This window comes from Echeneis naucrates, chromosome 5, assembly GCF_900963305.1.
Source record: "Echeneis naucrates chromosome 5, fEcheNa1.1, whole genome shotgun sequence".
Classification (NCBI taxonomy): domain Eukaryota; kingdom Metazoa; phylum Chordata; class Actinopteri; order Carangiformes; family Echeneidae; genus Echeneis; species Echeneis naucrates.
Window position 1 is genome coordinate 3101408 of NC_042515.1, and position 20363 is coordinate 3121770.

A 20363-nucleotide genomic window follows, 5' to 3' on the forward strand; every position below is an offset into this window, starting at 1 on the left:
ACAGGAGGTGGTCCTATTATAAAAAAAAAAAAAGACAAGGGAGTGAATCACTGGTTCAGTTTCAGGAAACCAGTTTTTTTATCTACACAGAGCGTCTGTGCAGTTACAGCATGACGCTGACTAAAACTTTTATATCAAAGACACAACAGAGTCGTTGTGCTGCTAAATCTAGTCTCCCAGCTCCTGGCCAGACAGGGGGAGGATCCTTTGCACAGAAACGAAACTGCTGCTGCGAACACGTGAAAGAGGAAATAAGAGAACCACAACTGCTGTTCAACATTTTCGACATTCTAACAGAGAGACAAAGACCTGCAGCAGCGAGGACACACAGACTGCAACAGACTGCAGAGACTCGGTCAGTCTGACTGAAGAACATGGAGCTGAAGGGCAAGCTGCTTTTTGTTCCTGTGGTGATGGTAATGGTGACAGCAAGTACACTTACTACTGCCACCCCAAAAACAACAACAACAACAACAACTACCACCCCAAGAACAACAACTACCGCCCAAAAAACAACAACTACCACCCCAAGAACAACAACTACCACCCCAAGAACAACAACTACCGCCCGAAAAACAACAACTACCACCCCAAGAACAACAACTACCACCCCAAGAACAACAACTACCGCCCGAAAAACAACAACTACCACCCCAAGAACAACAACTACCACCCCAAGAACAACAACCACCACCCCAAGAACAACAACTACCACTTCATGGACAACTTCTTGGACCACCTATCCATGGACAACAGGTATACACACACACATACACATACACATACACACACGTCAGATGGTTCAGTGCAGTCAGGCCCAGACTTACACACAACAGATTCAGAGTTTGTCATTTAGATACAGATAATACTCATCACATGGAAAACCAATGTGGTCGTCTATTCACAGTGAGAAAAAAAGGGGGTTTGTGCCGTATTCATTCTTCTCTTCTGTTCCAGGTCGTCCTACAGTCAATTTAAATGGGAAGATGTTCACTTTGTCTAATGAAGGAGGCGGGGTATCCCTCTATCCTCCATATTATTCTCCTTCCACTCATGACTACTCCACAAGTTCTGCCCCCTCCTGGACCACAGCGCCCCCCACCAGAGGTGAGAGCATCTGGATGAGAAAAGCAAAAACAACAGCAGAGACAAGATTATTTATGTTTTGTTTTTGTTTCTTTGTATTAAATTAAAACAATGTTGGTTTTGGTATGAGCAAGTGGTCATGAACCGAATCATCTCAGGACCAGAGAAATTGTTCTTCATTATGTCGAAGACATTTTGTAATTACTAAATCTCATCTACAGTCTCTTTGTTACGCCATAATATTAATGTTCATTCAAAATCATTCAATTCTGTCCTCTAGACCAAACTCTGCTAGCTCTGGGGGTGCTGAGGGGGCACTGATGTTATTCATTTTTTCCCAGATTAAATCAAGCATGATATCTGAATGTTTAAAAAGTAATTTCAAATATGCAGTTTTATATTTTAACCAATATTTCGTCTGAAATGTCATATCTGTGTGACGATTGTTTTAAAAATGGAAAAGATTGGGAGGCTCAGTAGTGTGTAGTTTATTTTGTGTGTCTTAGATCGAGCTGAAGTATGAAAATGATGTGGCAGCCTGTCCGTGTGTTAACTTTGTAAACCCTGCAGGTTTGTCCGTGTGTCTGCGTTATTTGGCCGAAGACGGCCTCACGCTCTTCACCCTCAGTCCGGGCAGCAGCAGGAGACTTTCTCTGAGTACGAGCGGCAGTCGGTTTGTGCTGGACTACGATTATTACGCCAGCGTGTCCTTCCAGCCCAACATCAGCCTGCTGCCGTCAGTTGCACCGGACCTGTGGAGAAGAGTCTGCGTCGTCATCGACTCCCAGAGGAGCGTGGCCCAGGTGTTCAGCGGCTCCTACGGGAGCATCAGGAAGATACTGCAACGTCAGGTACGACCGAACGGGGCTTCACGTCACATCACATCACAAAACAGTTCTCAGGCTCTCTGGCACAGCGAAGCCCGTTTGATAAAGACGGATATCAGATTGGGTTTTCTGAGAGGGGAGACGTGTAACTCTGCTAACTCTCGTTGATTCTGTGTGTGTGTTCAGTATTCATGGACAGGTGAGCCTGTGATGGACATCTCAGGTTTTGATGGTCAGGTGACTGACGTCCAGGTGTGGGATTATAATCTGCAGTACAATGAAGTCTTCAACTACATGAACGGGGGTGTCTACAGGTGTGTGTGTCTGTGTGGTTTCAGCGTGGGACTTTTTGTTTTTAACCATCTTAGTGGCACAACAACAGAACAGTTGTTTTTATTTTTAACACTAACATAGTTTGGAATAGATGAGAGACAAACTTATTTAAAAGAATTACGTTGTTGTTTGGAAAGTGAAGTTTGTGTGGTAATTTTTAGGCTGTACAGCGGCTCCGTCCTCAGCTGGTCCTACATCAGCTACTCCCTCCGAGGAAAGATGGTGTTGGAGGACGTCTACGAGATCCAGGCGAAGAAGGACAGGAGCAGGAAGAGGGGACACAACAAGACCAGGAGGGTTTTCAACCGGTGGCAAAATGAAATCAGTGAGAAACAACGTCTCTGATCACACAGCTGCTCCCTCTGCTCCTCATTTAACCACAATCAACAAACAATCATTAATCACAACTAAGATTGAACTGATACGGATCTATTAAAAGATGATTTTATTCAGGTGACAGCGCAGAAGTGTCATCTGATTAGTTACATTTTTAATCTTTTTTTAATTCATTTTTGATGCCTCATTGAATGCAAATCACTTATTATGGAGCAACGAGCAGATTATTTCTTGACTTCATGTGCAAACGTAAATAAATCAAACTTTGAACTTTCCAAAAACATTAAAGAGAGTTTTGTCTTATGTAACATGCAGCTTGGACAGACGAATTGTTAAAGTGATGAAGATTTTGTTTTTTCTGTCAGAGTGATGAACACACGTCAAACTGAAAGCGACTCCAACATAAAATAAAATAAAATCTCCATCTGCCAACTATCGCTTCACAGTTCCAGATGTGTTTCTAATAATTTCACCATGCAGTCTTCTAACTCTGCGTTTTCCTTCATATATACTGTACATGTAAGTAGTATCCAATTAAAGTAATGTCAACACAATGTAAACACAACAATTAGTTTATTGCTGCCCCCATGTGACCAAAAATGAAATGACTGCAGTTTGAACCTCGTGGTTTGTAAATACACTCCACCCTCAGGATTCTCTATCAACTGTTTAAGTCTTGTGCTGTCTTATGGACAAAAAAGACCGGAGACCATGTTTAACAGCACAGAAAACAAGACATCTTCGAATAACTGCTTACTAAGATAAGAAATGACATCAACATAAGAATAAAATTAAATGAAAGGTGCTGCAGATGACAGTATACAGGGAGAGAGCTGTAACTTGGCCTGTTCCGCAGACATCTGACAGGCCATAAGTCCAAATGTTGCTGTTCAGCTTCAATAAAAATACATTCAGAAGTACTTTCTGCACATTCCTGCTACTTTCTTAGGCTGTTAAAGCGCCGCCTGTTGCTGCAAAATGAAGGTTTACACCTATACATGAGAACATTTATTAATCTATCTATGCAGCACCTTTGGCAAGAATAATAATAATAATGCACTGAATTTGAATTCATTCTCAATTCCTCTTTATTGTTGGAGTCCTTGTTATTAAATATATCTTCGATAAATAAAAATGGCATGAGTGTGTTATGTTGGCTGGTAGATAAAACTGAGCTGCTGCGTCAAACAAAAGATAGTTAAGAGCAAATTCAGACAAGGTTGAAATAAAGTTAAAACAAGATTTTAATCAGCTCACATAAGACAATGAACTCAAGGCTGTGGAGGAGCTGTTATCCTTCAGGCCATCAGAGTGGTTGAGTTTAGTGGTTATGTATCCCAAAAAAACCCCAAAAAACGAAGAAATAAAATGAGCAAAACGTATTCGTGCAACATAACGACTGTATGTGCTCGTTTAAACTCACATTAGCTGTTTGAATTTGTGACATTTTCATTTGCTTTCAGACACTTGATAGGAAAATAAGAGATTTCATTCCTTTGGCACTTGAATGTTTTGTTATTGTTGAATTAATTTGACTTTCTTAAAACAGCTACAGGTTTCTCAATTTAAAAGTAAAAAGTAAGAACAGGTCCAGGAGCTCCTGTTCCAATAAATCTACTGATCCTTGTTACAGTAAAGGTCAGATTCATTGTCAAGATTTAATAGTTTGTTAATTCAATAATGTGCATGTTTAATTCTGATTACAACATTTCCTTGCAAAGATATATTTTCTGAAATCCCTCAATAAATATAAAATTAGCATGTAAATAAAAGTTTTAAGGATTTACAAATAAATTAGCTATTTTGAGTTCAGGTCTCTGACAACATTTCCTGTAAATTGGGTTTATTAAGTCCATCATAAATGGACCACCAACGTTGTTAATTAGCCAGATTTGTTCAACATGAGTGTTACTGATAGTTGCAACGGTTCGATGTTCAAGGCCAGTGAAGAGAAATGCTAAAACCTTTATTTTCCAAAGTGTCTGTTAGCAAACAAGCCAAAAATTCAAAATATTTTCAGCATTGTAAGAAAGTAAATTAACATTTCTTACTTATATCATTCTTATTGAAGACATCTGTTGTAATAACAAAATAATTATTGTACATCCTCATATCAGGGCTAAATACACTTTACATTATTATGTACAAAACTCTTCATTCTCTACAGAGTGGAATATGAGAATAGCCCTCGATAAAAATATTCAAAGATGCTAAAATATGTGGTTTTCTTTTACAAATATAAAATTTACATGGTTGCCCAACAACCAGATGTCAAAGGTTTTTCCAACCAGCAAATGTTTGTTATTCCTCTTTAAAGTTATCTGCTGAGAAAAAAAAAAAGACAGCCAAATCTTTCATAAAACATGTTACATGATGGCTTAAAAGAAAATGACCCAAACAGCATAATCTAAAAAACGACCAGAAATCCAATAAACATTTCCAAATAAGTCATATTTTGAAATTTTAACATCAATTTAATTCATATGCAGATGTGTGTAGCCAGTAACTACAAAAATCTGGCATTATAAAAATACAAATTGCAATAATAAATAAAATTACCTGTTAAAATGTTACTATTGCTATTTTATACCGTGTTAGGGATCCAGGAATGTTCATGAATTTAGATATTTAAACCCAAAGACGCCGAATTCTTCTGATCAGAAAAAACAAACCAAATAGACACGCTGAGGGTTTTTCCTTTAACCTGCTGCGTTTACAGATTATATTAGATTACATACATGCCTAATCCTGAGCAGGATGGAGACCTGTCACCAGCAGAAGACGGAAGCCTTCAGCAGGGAGCAGCAGATAAAGAAGAGGAGCCACTTTTTATTAGTTCACATTGAGACTTTGGTTCTGCTCTTTTAAGGCACCAGCTTCATTTTTAACGCCCTCTGTGCATCATCTGTTCGCTGTAGTGTTTCTAACATTGTCTGACACCCTGTGATCACCTGGTCCTGGAAATATCTCTCCTAAAATGAACCCCAGCGTTAGAAATCTTTGTTGCGGGACTTTTTAGTATCAGTTTGCAGCTTGGGTTGCAACAAAACCTCAGTGACAAGTGAAGAAACCCTCCACTTACGTACAGGAGCACATTTCTGCCCAAATAAATATAGAATGACTTAAAACTGCTCTGACTTTGTAAGTCAAAATGATAAAATTTTAATTTAGCATTAAATTCAGACATAACTGATTTGAAGTGGTTTTCACTGCATTAACATTTTTTTCTATAAGCAGGACTGCTGCACTTTGCTGTTAGTTAGGTTTTGTTTTTGTTGTTCTCAGGAACATAAAACAAGAACTAGACAAAAAGGATGGTGGACTGTTGACGAGACAAACTGTAAAACAAACTTTGGCAGAAAACTTTGTTTAGCAGCGACATTTGGAGACACATCTCATCGGCTTGCTTTGTTCTGCCCTCCCGTTGCAGCTCTGGATGACACGTTTTCTGGGAGATAATAAAATCTGTGTCTGACACACAAAATGCATCAGCTCTACATCATTCAACGTGTCAAAGTGTCTAATCCGCCCTGTACTGTCCCGGATGTACTGAGCAATGAGCAGTTTGTGAAGTGTGAGTGCAGATTCATTTCTCTTAACGCAGCTGGCGAAGTTTTCTCCATTTGAAATATGAAAAAACTGCTCTCACAAACCAACCCAAAATGAAACCTGTAATTTATATATTATTTGTAGACCGCTTTCAACCTTCACTCATCGTAAAGGTGAAGTAAAAATTAGGAGAACATTTCTTGTGCTTCTCCTGCTGCCAAGTGAAAACTTCCCACAGACTGAGGAGAGTGGTATTGCATTGAGTTGAAGTTTATCAGAGAAATGAATGAAACAGTTTCACGATAACAGCTCGTCTGTGCCAGGAAATAAAATAAAGAACAGAGGAAACGCTAGAAATGGCCAAAACAGAGATTTTAGAAGTCACCATGACCAGACTGAGTCTTAATGATCCCAAATTTAGTTTCAGTCGCAATAATTGTTAACTTAAATCCTACGTTTGACTAAATTAAAAAATGTAACTACAGTGCTGAATTTGTGTCCTTTGATTTTGATTTCCTGTGATTATATTTAACATTTCTAACTTTTCATCAGTTTGTTGTTTCATTCTTAGCAGATATGGGCCTCTGAGGTTTCACAGTCCAGCGGGCCAGAGATTTCTTCTGACCCGAGGTGGAGCTCAGGATTAGGAAGTTGAAATAAAAATAGGTTTTCACATAATAGTGACACACAACTTTTGAATTCAGTCCTCAGAAGAATACAAATATATTCACAACCCGCACCAACAACAATGTCTGACATGGACACGGGTAATTTCATCCTGATCCCCACAGTCGTGATAATCGAGGCTCGCTGGTGCTCAATGCTGTGTGTGTTTTCATCAACATATTAGTAAAACGTATTCATAAAGCACTGCTTGGCTCCACTTGCTTCAGTTTGTTTGCATAAAAGTGTCAGTGTGTATTAATGCATGAAGGGCACATCGGTCCAGTTAGACATGAAGTGCACTTCTTTTAAAAAACATTTCTTAAAAATGGTTAAAAAGCTCCCCAGTCTGTTCTGCAGCAGTCCATCATCAAATAAAAAAAAAAAAAAAGGTAAATCTGATAAACATCAAGAGGTAAAAATAATGAGTTAAAGGTCAGCCGGGGTCGTCTTCCGGCTCTTTCATCCCAGGTGCAGATGGACCGGCTAACCTTCAAGTGCACTCGTCTTCGCTCGATAACGGCTCTGTGATGACAAACCATCCATGCAGGTTTGAAATGATGGTTCAGAGAAGTTCATGACGAGTCGCTGCGGCTCACCGACACGTGATCGCAGACACGAGACACCACAGGAGCAGCGTGGAAGGGAAAAAGTAAATACAACTCAATGTGGATATTCGTTCAGGTGGGGAAACAAAAATGCGATGTGCTTTCCATGTTACACCCGACTGGAGGTCCTCAGTCTGGGCCTTTAGAAGAGTAAGCTGGGGCCCCTGAGCCGGGGGGCCGACTGGGAGGAGAGCCACTACCCCCCCAAACTTTAAAACAAGCTCAAAGTGGGGTTAGTGTTGCAGATGGAGGGTTAAAGGTCACGGCGTAGAGGGCTTGTGGAGGATGCCCTGCAGGTCCTCTGGTAAGGCCAGGATGACCGCATCAATGTGGGCCCTCAGTTTGAGCAGAGTCCCCGGACGCACTGGGAGCTGCTCCCTCTCCGCCTGACTCTGCAGCAGAGAGCACCGTGAGCCGGAGCACATTCATCAACCTTCAGTTTAAACTGTTTTTCTGCAGCAACTCAAGTAAATGGAAGACTCTTTCAGGCCTTTTTAAATTCACATAAGGGAATTTAATGTCCAGCTCTCTGCGGCGGAAAACTCATGGAGGCTATTTTGGCCTATAGTTATTATTTCATAATACATCACCTTAAAGATAAATTAATAATTCATAATGACTGCCAAATTAAAGATGAATTCATTGTAACTGAGATCTCCCACTTGTGTATCAACTCCTGATCACGTTTTATCGACAGGATGAATGTAGGAGGCAGCAAGTTAAGAAAATGCCAGTGCTGGTTTCAGTTTTCAAATATTAAAGAGCTGTTGCTTTTTATTTTGTACCTAATCGACAGGAAATAAAATATATGAACTGAACTAAGAGGATTTGAAAGACTTTTGGTAGCTTAGAAGGATTTTTTTCCCGCGAACTATGAATAAGATCTTTTTAAGACTTTTCAAGCCTCATCACTCCCAGTTAACAACTGTAGGAGCATTAGTGAGAGCTGTGGTATAGCTGGAATCAGCAGTAGTATCATCAGTATACATAGTGGTAGTAATTGAACTAGCAGTTGTATTTGCAGCACTGTTGCAGAGCTTGAGTCTCGGATGAGTCTGTACTTACCAGTTTATCCTTCAGCTTCAGAACCAGATCAACTGTCTCCACCTCTGTGTGCTTCTGGATTCTCTGCTGCAGATCCTAAAGAGGAAAAACAACAAACAAACAAACAAACAAACAAAAAAAAGACAGATACAAATAGATAAAGAATAAACAAGACAGAGAAAACGGTCAAGGAACACTGAGCTCTACAGCATTTTTTAATTAACCCGAAATTATAAAAACCTGCAACTAAACCCTGCTTGTTTGTAGCTAAGAGTAAAATGAGCGTGAGAGGTTTACGGCCACGTTGTCTCTGCAGTTCTCCGTACAGCAGCAGCTCTGGAGTTAGATCCTCACCTCCTCACACAGCGCCTCGAGGTGCAGAGCCTCCAGTTTCTGGGTCATCTCTCGCCTCCTGTTGCGGAACCAGCCGTCAAAGTTTGGAGACTTGAGGAAATGTCTGAAGACAGAGAAAAAAACACCCGAGGAGGCCACATGAAGCTCTGGATCCACAACATCAGGTCCATAATAAACTCAAAGCACTCCTACTTTGTCATGCCTAAGTTCTGTGCTACTCTACGATCAACCAACTAACAGAAAGTGAGAATGTGTGAGTGTTGTACCTGTAGAGTCCAATCCAGTCTCCTTTAAGTCTCGACGTGAGCTGAGGTCCGGCTTTCTCCAGCGTCTTCATGAAGTCCTGCTGGATGAACGGCCGGAGCTGAGGAGGACTCTTCCATGGACTGATGGACTTCTGCAGAGGCATCAGACTGGCCACGTAGCGCTCCTGCAACACACACAAACCATGATTTAATGATGTGGTAAAAACCGGCACCAGCAGCATTGATAGAAGACACGAGGAGTTGATTCAGAACCTCCAGAAGGGCTCAGAGAAAATTAGAAAATATCTAGTGCGCATAGATGATGAGACGATAAAGATACTGCTGACATATTCTAGTGAACCGTTGACAGACCCAAACAGAAGCTGTTACCAGTGGAATGATGAAGCTCTGTGTCAGTTCTAAGAAGTAGCGTCGAAGAATTGCATTTTGGGCCGCTGAGGGTCTCTTTTGTTGGACACCCTGAAAATCATAACATTTTATCATTAGATTTTAGTTTCTTACACATCTAAAGTAGAGTGACAACACACAAAACATTCTGCTTCAGGTCATTTTTCATTTCTTGGTTTATGCATTGTGTTTTATTGGTCGTAATTTCTTCATTACACGGTTAGTCTGCCAGAGAAATAATGTTTATTTTTACTGTAAAAAGTAAAGCTGGAGTTAGAGTGTAGTTTCGCCCTGACAAGACAAAGTTTTATAATCTGGGATCAATAACAGAACCAACTGTGTAAACTGTAAACGGTCAAAGACTTTTTTTCCCTCTCTCTTTACATAAAACAAAACAAGTTAATACATTTTTAAAATTCAAATGGATCAGGGAGAACTTACCTTCTGAAGCTGTTTGATGATGTCTTCATCTTTATTGAGATAGGGTTTGTATGCAGTGTACACCCCTTTAAAACACACACACACACACACACACAAACATCACACACATCAGATGGCAGAAGCTGATAATATCTCCCCTTGGTAGAGACTTTGCTGCCTAGAAATCTGGAGTCTGTTTCAAGCTGTCTATGAAATATTAACACCAGGACAAAGGCAAAAATGAAGAGAATGAAACATTTACCAGGTTTAGAGTCCAGAGTTTTTAGGTTTTTCAACTTCTTCACTTTCATCTGCTTGGCCATCTCACCTGAGAAGAGCAGACATGTGGAGGGGACAGATCAACCAGAGATCAGCCTTCTTCCAAACCACTTCGTCATTCAGACACATTTAAATTTTTCTGTATCTCTACCTGCTTGCTTCATGTCCCCGATGCGGATGATGTGCGGCCAGTGCTGCAGAGTTTTCGCAAAAAACGGATTGGTCACTCCCAGAATGACCGATGGCCTGTAGACAGAGAACCGAGACACAGATCACAGGTGATTCTACAAGATTTAACTTTGGCAAATACTGACAAACGTCTATACACAGGAACAAGGACTCAAACAGCCACCTTACAGGTCAGTGGTCAAAATCCCTGAACCAGCAGGGCTCACACAGGCTGGAAAAGTACCGAGACAACAACTTGCTCGAGGGCAGCATGGCTGGCTCATCTTTACTTACGGAGCCTGCGTCCTGGTGGTGTACTCCTTAAATTCGCTGTCGTGGATGGTGAAGTACGGCCGGAAGTCACTGCAGTAACGCAGCGGAGAGATGCAGCTGCAGAGAGAAGAGGAATAAAAAGTAACATTAGTGTTTGAAACCTGACCAACTACGTAGGACTGACCGAAAACCCGCCTTCTGTTGCCACCACCCTGAGAGCAAAAGACTGGGAGAGGACACAGCAACATGAGCCTCACTTGATGAAAGAAGATTTATCCCCATTATCTTAATGCAATTTAATATCAGATAAATATATTCCACTAAAACAAACAAAAATAACAAAATCTAACAGGTCTAACATCAGAGAGAATAAGACCTAAATATCTGTAACCAGTCTGTCTGCATTCAGTCTCTGCCAAACATTTCACCAAGAAAAAAACCCAGAACAGTTTATGCGCAACACCTGAAGCTGAATTTAAGACGTTGGTTAAAGGCACAAAGGCATATTTGCAGACGTTTTAAAAATTCAGACTACATATTTAATTAAGTCAAATGGAACTGCATTTAAATTAGCTATAAAATGCCTAAAGATAGTTTTTTTATTCTGCCCTCTGTCCTTCTGTACTCCTCAGACTCACTTGACCAGCGCCAGCACAGTGTCTGATGACTCCGCCGGTGATGGCGCCATCACGACTAGTGCCTCTCCCAGCAGCACCAACTCCCACAACATCTGGATGTGGAAGAAGACCGGATAGAAACACCTAGGAAGCGAGACAGTTAATTAATTAATATGCGGAAGAGTTTGGAGTGTGAGTACAAGACAGTTTCCTGTTCTGCCAAAGATAGTTTTCAAAGGTCATTTGCTGATTTTTAGAAAATGTAGAAATTTCCTTTTCACTTTTAAAATGATGAATGATGTCAAGTCTCACCGAAAAAGGTCGACTTCGTGGATGGTTGGGAGCACGATGGACACCAGGCTGTCACTCTGAAATAAAACACACTCCCTTTTAGCTGAGATATTCATGTTTGAAGTTTTTTCACAAGCTTCAGTATGAAATCCAAAAAAGATGATGAAATTAACTTAATGATTAAACGAGCCTGCGGCAGAACACGCGGTCGGGGTTAGGACCGGTTACGACTGCTGCTATGGGTGGTACTACCTGCTATCTGTTGTTTGCTTGTTTGTTTGTTGTTCTCTCCATCTCTAAAGTTAAAAATCTTGCTGCTGTAATGTGAATTGTTACAGCAGCAGCAGCAGCTTCTTCTTTTTATGTGTACAAGGGTGTCTGATCATGTGTGATTTTTTGCGTCATCACCTGGGTGGACTGGACCAGCTGTGAAGTTCCTGGTTTGTCGTAACAGGTTGGGATACGAACCTGCGGAACCAGCGGAACACAGGTCGGGGTTAGGATCAGTTCAAATACTCATCAGAAACTGGTTTAACACTGAGGCCATTCCTCCTCACACTTCTGTTTGCTTTAACTAAAGGGTTAGGGTTAGGGTCAGATGGGTCAAACAGTAGATGGTCTGTTTGGTATCTATATATATTTTTGGAAAATCAAAACCAGTTTAACTAGAATCAATTTAATTTGTTATCTTTGTTTGGGTGAGTGTTGGTTTACCTTGATGACCACACCCATAATAGGCAGCGTTAGGATTCGCCCAGGATGGGGTGTCAGCCAGCGATCTATGTCATTACAAGCTGTCAGTCAAAAACAAAAACAAGAGCAATCTGAACCACGATCCACTTTAGAACAATTATGACATTTTGGATAAAATATCATCACATCATCGTGTTATCTTATTAGACATTTGCGCCTTACTTAGTGCATGAAATTTGGAGTTCTGTTCTTGGTGCCAGGGTAAAAGAAGAGTCATATTTCCAGTGAATTTAGAGTTTAGAAATGTAGAATTTATAGACATTTAAGCACAGACTGACCGGCCTCCAGACAGGGTTCCTGTTTCTCAAAGTACTCAGGAGCCATGATCTTCAACAGCGAGTGGAAGAAGTTCACGTAGGGCAGCTTGCTGATCAGCACCAGAGACTGGTAGAGAGAGAACCCAATACTCACAACACTGTCCGATAAAAAGACATCATCATGCCTGTTAAATCTGTGGCCACTAAACGCTGTTCATCTGTCAGGTTGGCAGTTAAAAAGGCTTCGAAGAAATACTCCAACACAGTAACATTACGGCTGCATGTTATAATCATTCTCCTCATCAGTAACTTCCTCAGTTATTTGACTGTTAGGTCTGTAAAAGAAAACAATGCAAAGTGTTTTTTGTCAAAGTGTCTCAGAGAGAGAGAGATAATTCACTTTGGACTTTTAGCAACTCAGTGTGCAAATCAGATCTTTCCCCTTATCACTGAATGTGAAAAATGTTTATAACTGTTTGGTTTAAATTAGCTGAGCAATGATAGGAAAGAAAACGAGGAAGTAGAAGTGAGCAGAACTAATTAGGAAGTGAGATGGTAGCAGAGACGTTGTGCGAGTTGTGTTACCAGTTTAAAGATGATGTTAAGGTCCTAAATCTGAAACACTGACCTTCTGGAAGTATCCTCTCTTCAGAGATTTGTCTCGAACTTGACGGAAGTACACATATCCGTAGTAATGACCCTGCTCCCTCTGCAACACACACAGAGTCAGAGTTAAGTTTTGTGTCACTAAAGCAGAAATTCAGTCTTCACCCACAGGATGAGTTATAGTGAGCTGCAGAGCTGTGAAGTTTTTTTATTTAAGAATTAACCAGAAAATTGATGTTTTTGGATCGAGCGGCACATTTCCCCATTGGTTAGTTGTAGAAGCGTATGTCATTGTGTAAGCACATGTATCTCATGTGAAACTCATTACACAATGAGATCACTTATACAAAAATGTGCATGCTTGATGTTGCAATGTGAGACTTAAATTGCTCAAATGACGCTAATCCACAGACAAATGAATTGACCTGTTTTATTTGTGGTTGAGAGGAAATATTATTTTTGCACAAGAACACTTTAACAGACGGCTCATTATTAGCAGCTGAGATGCATATCATTGATTATGTGTTGCACCAACTTGAACATGAAGTGTATATGCATAGTAGCATTCAGAAAATGTGCAAAATAATAATATATGCTTTTTAATATGCAAAAATGTTTGTGTGTGTGTGTGTCTATGGACCTTCAGACAGGCCGGTGCGTCTCGGTCAGTGGTCTCCAGGAAGCAGCCAAGTGATGACTTCCTGTTGGAACCCTGACGGAAGCGGAAGCAGAACTGGGTGTCGCCAAGGCAACCTTTAAAAAAAAAAAAAAAAAGGTTGCCTAAAGTCAATATAATTACTAATGTTGAATAAGATTTTTTTAAACGTGAAATAAAAATGGATGCTCTTAACCGCTTCATGAAGCTGTTTTTGGGTTAGTCTATTGTTGAAAACAATTCATGACTGGAGTGCTCCAATAAAATGTAATAAAGTGATATTAGTTAGTTTCTTTCCAACTCAGACAAATTGACTGAATTCTCTATCAGCACTGAATTAAAATGGAGACGCTGCTCTTTATTTATCTGTTGCCATGGTGAACCTGAGTATACAAACTCCATTGATGAATTTTAGTTTTCCATGTGTTCACTGAACTAACTCTGATCAGCGAAGTTTCCCATCAGAAGAGCAGCCAACTCAGTTCAGTTTGTTGGTCCTGCTCCCTGGAACTTGAATTTTTAATAGAGTTGAAGGGTCAAAACACACAGTGTGCATCGTTCAGCACACCACAATAACCACTTCATAAACGAGCCAGCCAGTAAGTAAACTCTTTAACAACCAAACTTAGATGCTTGTGTTGACCGAAACACAACATTCACAGCTTCTTGTCAATGGAATATTTTATATCATTTATCAGGTTTTTATAATCAAACCCTGTGAATTTTTTTATTATCTAACATTTCCTACATGTTAGTTTTTTCCAGTGCAAATAGCGGAGCATTTCAAAATGCACAAGCACGTGAAAAAAAAATATCCTGGCGGCTGACAGTTTACTTCAGATGTATTCTGTCATGACAAGCAGCTCCTAAGTGTCTTCATTGGTTCCTGCCCAGTTTTGGACAAACTGGAAGAGGAAACGGGCAAAATGGTGGAAAAAGGAAACGCGCAGCAAGTCATCGCCCAGCTTTTAACCTCTACATGACCTCCGTACATACTTCAGCACACAAACTAGAAGAACTCAAGTGTTTCAGAAGAGAAAATTAGCTAATGGTATTCACAAGGGAGGGAGTGTGAGGGAGTGTGTGTGATTGTGTGTGTGCCACTTCCATCACAGAATACACATACACACTTCCAGGCACTCATCCATAACTCCATGACATCCTATAGTTTTGATTTGTTTGAAATCCATCCGGCATGAAACGGGCCATCGGCAGTTGAGTGACTCTGGATTCTTTTCATTTCATTTGTGCGTTTCTGTTTACTTTAACCAAAGTTGTACACCGCAAGATGGTTCTAAAACCAACAATTCAACATTCACACTCACTTCACACAGTGACTGGCCAACAGTGAGGAGGTGATACAGTAAGCACAAATATATCTTTTTCCTTTGGCTTTCTTTTTTCATTCTTTAAAAAACTATTTCTGTCCCTTCTGTTCTGAACAACAGTGTGCAAAACTATGAAGGTCTTTGAGGAGAGACTGCCCCAAAACGTGTGACTTTGTCTCCATATTTCACCATGAACCCCTCCTACTCTCCTTATGAGAGCTGGATTTTTACTGCACTATTCAGCTACACCCATCAGAACAATCTTAAAAACTTTTGGCTTCTGATGTGGTCAGATAACACATTATAAATAATTATTTTCAGTAACCTGACTCACTGCCTAATTCTGCTGGTTTCATGCATTTATCTCAGACAAAAGAAGGAGCTCACCTGAATTCGAGTCAGGGAATGAAAGGTAGCAGATGCTTGTTTTCTGAAAGAAAACAACAAGAAGATTATAGTGTTTTTATAGTCTCTTTGTTGTCATCTAGATTGATTCAGGTATACAACAATCAGTAGACAGCAGAAGATCAATGATTATCATTACAATGTCCAAATATGACAAACATGAAGAAAAATGTACCCAATTCTTTTCTACATTTACAGCTCAGACCTTGTAGGATTTTGAAACTTGTTCATGAAAATGTTATTTCCAGAATGTCTTGTATTAGGTCGGCTTGACTCACCTCTTTCTCTGACAGTTTGGAATGATGAGGATAAATGACCTGGAAGACAGAGGACTAGAGTTACCACACAGCAGGAGCTGAAATCTCTGTTCACCTTCTGCCAAACTAAACATCAGCTCCTCTCATCAATGATTCTTTCACACATCTTTAACAATGTTTATTTCTTTCTCCAGTCGCTGGATCTTTTTCTGTGTGTTACTCCTGTCATTTACTTTATTGCACCTGATGTTATTAGTTTGTACTTGCTGTATAACAAGAAAGTTAACTTTGGTGATGTTTTAATAAACTTTATTACTTATTTGCCTGAGCAAATCTTACTTATTTTTTTTGTGCAATAGAGTGTGAATGAAATTTTTTATATAAAGTGATTGGATGAAAATATATGTTCGTGGCCCGGAGAATTTAAAACCTTCAGGCACTCCCAAGCTAAAATGTCTGGCGTGATTTATAATCCTTTCTCAGTAACCTAAATATTAAGATAGATCAATATTTTTCAGAATTGTAGAAAAACATGTTCATATTCCACAAATTAAGGTGCCAAAATAAAAATCTATCTAAAATCATAAAATTAATCTGCAACAATGTTAATGATACTTTGCATTCTTCTTTCCAAACTAAAAACCTTCACACTCTTGCATTAGTCTGACAAAGTAGTATATTTATTAATGTCTCTGTGGTTAGGGTCACTTAATGATTAATTCGTTCAATCATTAGTTTAATTAAAAAAAATATTAATGATTACTCAATAATGAAATGATTTAGCTATGATCCTTATAAAGTTTATACCTGCTCATATAAAAGACAACAAGAATCTGCAGCTCTGTGTGGCTCAGTTCATCAGAGAAAGTGAAACATAAACGGATTGCTGTTAAGGAGCTTGTTAAACACGCATTGTGTGGTATTGTTATAGAAACTATTGGGCCTGCTGTCTCCGGGGGGAATCGAACCCTCCACACTTTAAGGATGTGATGTGTTTGTGTCAGTAAAATGGAAACAGAGAGATGCTGCTGCTGCTGCTGCAGACTAACTGCAGGAAAGGCATCAAAACACAGTCCACCGTGGCTGCAGAACACAAAGTCAGGTCATGAGCCCACCAGCCTGAGAGGCGAAAGGTTAAATCTGTGTGTGTTAACGGGTCAGAGAAGAATCAACCAGCTACATGGAGGTTTGTGTTCCTGGTGTCCGGTCCAGGAACTAGCCTGAGCCACAGATAACCGCCGCCAACTCGGACACTTTGGCCGGACTGCGGAGACCCGTGTGCCTCACCTCCACCGCCTGTCCGAGCTCCAGGTCGAAGCCGACGACACAGATGCAGTGCAGCCAGGCGGAGAAGCGGTCCCAGGGCAGGAGGAGAGCCTCCTCCGGCTCCTCTTCGCCTCCGGGCCCGGGGGGCAGCGTTATCTCCTCGGCCGGGGAGATGCTGCTAGCGTCCTGGTCGTCCAAATCCTCCGGCTCTTCGACCTGCTCCCCCAGCTCCTCCGGGCCTTGCAGAGCCATGGCGACGGCCCGACGCGGACACTCGCTTGCTCTCGGTTGAAGGCTGCCGGTTTTTCGGAAGAAGTTTGCGGTCACTCCTCGTTTAGATTCCCCCTCAGCCGACAACAGCAGAGGCGGCGGTTCGGGCAGCAGCCACCAAGCTAGCGAATTAGCATAGCAGCAGGAGCGTGCGTGCGTACGTCGTGACGGAGAACACGTAACGTCATGACGTAGGACGTTCCGGGCACCGTTGTATTCAGGTGAAGATAGAAACTCCGAACTATCAGAAAAGTTTTATTTTGATTAAAATAAAAATAATAACACGATTAAAACATGATAAAAAGTAAGTCACGTTTAACTTTTAGTGCGACGATTAATGCAAAACAGCAAAACCTTTGGCCCGGATCAAGAATTATGACATTCACAATGGTGAATTTCCCCTTGGGGATTGATAAAGTTCTATCTATCTATGTATTTTAGCTGTTAAGACTGAAATGACAAACCAAAATGTTCACGTTTTCTTGTGTAATAAATCTATCGACAAATGCTGTCGTTGTACTGAAAATTATGTGCTATGTAACAAAATTGTTGAGTTAATACATCAATGGCTTTCTTTAAAAACGAATATGCAGTTAAAATATTGGCTTTCTTAATCAAGATTGTGAAATAATAAGTCAAAATTAAAAAAAAAAAGAAAAAAGAAAAAAAAGAACAACAAATAGCGCCTGCAGCAAGCTTATATGAAAATTTAGACAAATTATCTAAGATTGAAATACTGAGACTTTATGTTCAAGCTCCATCCAGGAAGGAAGCTTGAATACATTGGAACGGGTGAAACTCACTAATTTACCGCTCTTTTGAAATGAGGGTAAAATGTTTTTATTGAATACCATCATTGTGTTTCTTTGCATCTTTGTTTAGATACAGATTCTTGTCATTTCTTATGTTATTCAGTATTCGCACCTGTTGCTGGAAGCAAGAATAATCTAGTCTACTGAGTCTCTTCCCCTTCATATCCTCACTGAGAAAAAAAGTTACATCTCTCAAGGAATTATTTAGTCAATTACAGTGTGCTCTGAAGTTTTAGTCAGGAAGAAGGTAATAAATCAGCTTTATCTAAATCCTTTAATAGCTCCATCGCTGAGAAAACAGATGGGTGGGAGGGAGCACAGATGGAAGTGAGATACCCTCTGATGGTCCAAGTTGTGACACAAAACCACCTTATTAAAGATAAACAGATAGAAGGGAAACAATGCACAAATCAGTCATTTGGACATTGACATAAATGTAATTAATATATGCAAAATGGACTATACGCTTCGATAAAATTATACTTAATGAGAATTAGATCGTATCAAGTGACTTTCAGTCATATTGGCTTAAATTGTGGAAATTAATTACTTCCAGACAAATGCAAGTTAATGCCAAATAGTTTACATAAATTAATAAACCGAATGCATGACTTAATAAAAAGCACAAATGGCTTTTGCATCCTCAAAAACTAAGAAAATAACTTTACAGCTGAACCGATAATGTTAATGATACAAACCAGAATTTCAGATCAGCAAACTGAACAACATTCAACAAACCCCAGCATTTATAAAATGACTGAAAAGTCTTAACAGGGTCAAACTGAGCTAAGAAGCTAAACGCAGTGGGATGCTGTTCAATCTCAAATAACAGTCAGACTGTTGCAGTGACAGCTGGTTGGCTCTGTGGGAGGGCTGGGCAGGGCTGCAAGGGACGAGGACCAATATCTACACCATGAGCATGACCACAACTAGACCTGGACCAGGCTCAGGCTACAAGACCTTCCGATTCTTCAACAAATTACCTGCTAACATCAGAGGACAATTCAGTTCTTGTGATTGTGTTGACAAACTGTCCAAGTCCCTCAGTCCCTGTCAAATCCCTCTCTCTGGTATATTTGGGACAGGCCGATAATCAGTCTGATCCTGAAATGAATACTGCATCAAATTTCAGGCTTCTCAGTTGTGCCAGGACCTTTTGCAGGACTACATTATGGATAAACATTTAAGTTTTCATCATACATATTGTGTTTAAATATCTTATCTGCACATAAATGGTGATTTAATGACAGTTGTGAACAATAATCCAAAACATAAATGGATTGTTTAAAACAACAGTGAATCATTTTGGCAGCTATATTAACACTGTCTTGCACAGACTGATTAGTATTTAGTATTTCAACACTAAATGTGAAGCCAAGTGAAGGAACTTCTTTAGGTAAAGGCAGATTTATCATTGGACAGACCCAAACTATTTGTTTCACCCTGATTTTTCTCTTTATGCCGAAGCAAAATAACAGATACTTGCTATAGCTTCATATTTAATTCATATGCATACATAAATATGTCTATTTTAAATGTGATCAGCTTTCCAAATGGGGGCGCTATTGCAGCCATCTGAGACTTAGAACTCCATTTAAAAACCCTTTAAGGTGAGGGGCCATTGTTTCAAATGTTACCATTAATCAAAAAACTAAATATTTCATAAAACTTATTATCCCCTCTTTGGAGTTGTTCCACTTATTTTAGTGTCTGTAGTCAAGAATGATTATTTATAAATGTCTTCTACATGTGTCTTTTAATCCACCAAATAGACACAAAGGTTGTGAAAAGTTTGCATAGACAGACAAAACTGTAAATATTTAATTCTAAATATTTTTTTGACCTTTCTCCTCTTAAGTGATGGCTGAACTGAACAAACTGAGCGACAGTGATGTCTCATTGTTTTTTTATCCTCTCCTACTTAGCTATTCTCTTGTCTCATCCAGCATTGATTTGGTCTCAGCTGTCTGTCCACTAGGACACAGCAGGGACGTTTCTGGAGCCCTCAGCAGAATTTGAACCCCTTCTATGTCACCCCACACCACCATGCTGTGCCAGTCCATAAACCACTAAAATCACCTGGATAAAATCGTATGATGGAAAGTTAAAGTTGTGATTTCATGAATGTTGTCTGCTGAAAAGAATTGTGGCATAATGATGGGTAACTGATAGAAAAACAGTTTCAACATCCTCTTACTGAGATTATTGAATCAATAAGACATAACTCCCCGTATGTCCTTTTCTTTGAAACCT

At 39.9% G+C, this 20363-nt stretch overlaps 2 protein-coding genes across 3 annotated transcripts; one reads left to right on the plus strand and one right to left on the minus strand.

The window, feature by feature from the left end:
• The first annotated feature begins 225 nt into the window (after window positions 1-225).
• On the plus strand, window positions 226-3094 carry LOC115043647 (A-agglutinin anchorage subunit-like). Its single transcript, XM_029502279.1, has 5 exons — window positions 226-756; window positions 958-1107; window positions 1657-1937; window positions 2100-2227; window positions 2408-3094. The coding sequence occupies exons 1-5, from the start codon at window positions 375-377 to the stop codon at window positions 2589-2591; spliced, it is 1125 nt and encodes a 374-aa protein (XP_029358139.1). The 5' UTR covers window positions 226-374; the 3' UTR covers window positions 2592-3094.
• An 86-nt stretch (window positions 3095-3180) lies between these two features.
• Window positions 3181-17415, minus strand: dennd6a (DENN/MADD domain containing 6A). Of its 2 annotated transcripts, none has more exons than XM_029502278.1 (19): window positions 17050-17415; window positions 15784-15822; window positions 15488-15530; window positions 13758-13870; window positions 13140-13220; window positions 12533-12638; window positions 12216-12295; window positions 11910-11969; window positions 11523-11593; window positions 11232-11354; window positions 10615-10710; window positions 10304-10398; window positions 10136-10201; window positions 9895-9959; window positions 9436-9525; window positions 9067-9230; window positions 8801-8903; window positions 8468-8542; window positions 3181-7794 (listed from the first exon to the last, which is right to left on the minus strand). In XM_029502278.1, exons 1-19 carry the CDS (start codon window positions 17278-17280, stop codon window positions 7663-7665), a joined length of 1833 nt encoding a protein of 610 aa, XP_029358138.1. In that variant the 5' UTR covers window positions 17281-17415; the 3' UTR covers window positions 3181-7662. The 2 variants fall into 2 exon arrangements, with proteins under 2 accessions (XP_029358138.1, XP_029358136.1); XM_029502276.1 differs by having other exon boundaries at window positions 11523-11578; window positions 17050-17280.
• Between the last annotated feature and the right edge of the window lie 2948 nt (window positions 17416-20363).

Bases quoted from the DNA above. Each gene is read 5' to 3' on its own strand.
- LOC115043647 (XM_029502279.1), top strand. From the start codon at position 375: ATGGAGCTGAAGGGCAAGCTGCTTTTTGTTCCTGTGGTGATGGTAATG. The intron at 757-957 runs GTATACACACAC...CTTCTGTTCCAG, and splicing joins CACCTATCCATGGACAACAG to GTCGTCCTACAGTCAATTTA. The intron at 2,228-2,407 runs GTGTGTGTGTCT...GGTAATTTTTAG, and splicing joins ATGAACGGGGGTGTCTACAG to GCTGTACAGCGGCTCCGTCC.
- dennd6a (XM_029502278.1), bottom strand. From the start codon at position 17,280: ATGGCTCTGCAAGGCCCGGAGGAGCTGGGGGAGCAGGTCGAAGAGCCG. The intron at 10,711-11,231 runs GTGAGTCTGAGG...TTCTCTCTGCAG, and splicing joins ACTGTGCTGGCGCTGGTCAA to CTGCATCTCTCCGCTGCGTT. The intron at 8,543-8,800 runs GTGAGGATCTAA...TTTCCTCTTTAG, and splicing joins TCGAGGCGCTGTGTGAGGAG to GATCTGCAGCAGAGAATCCA.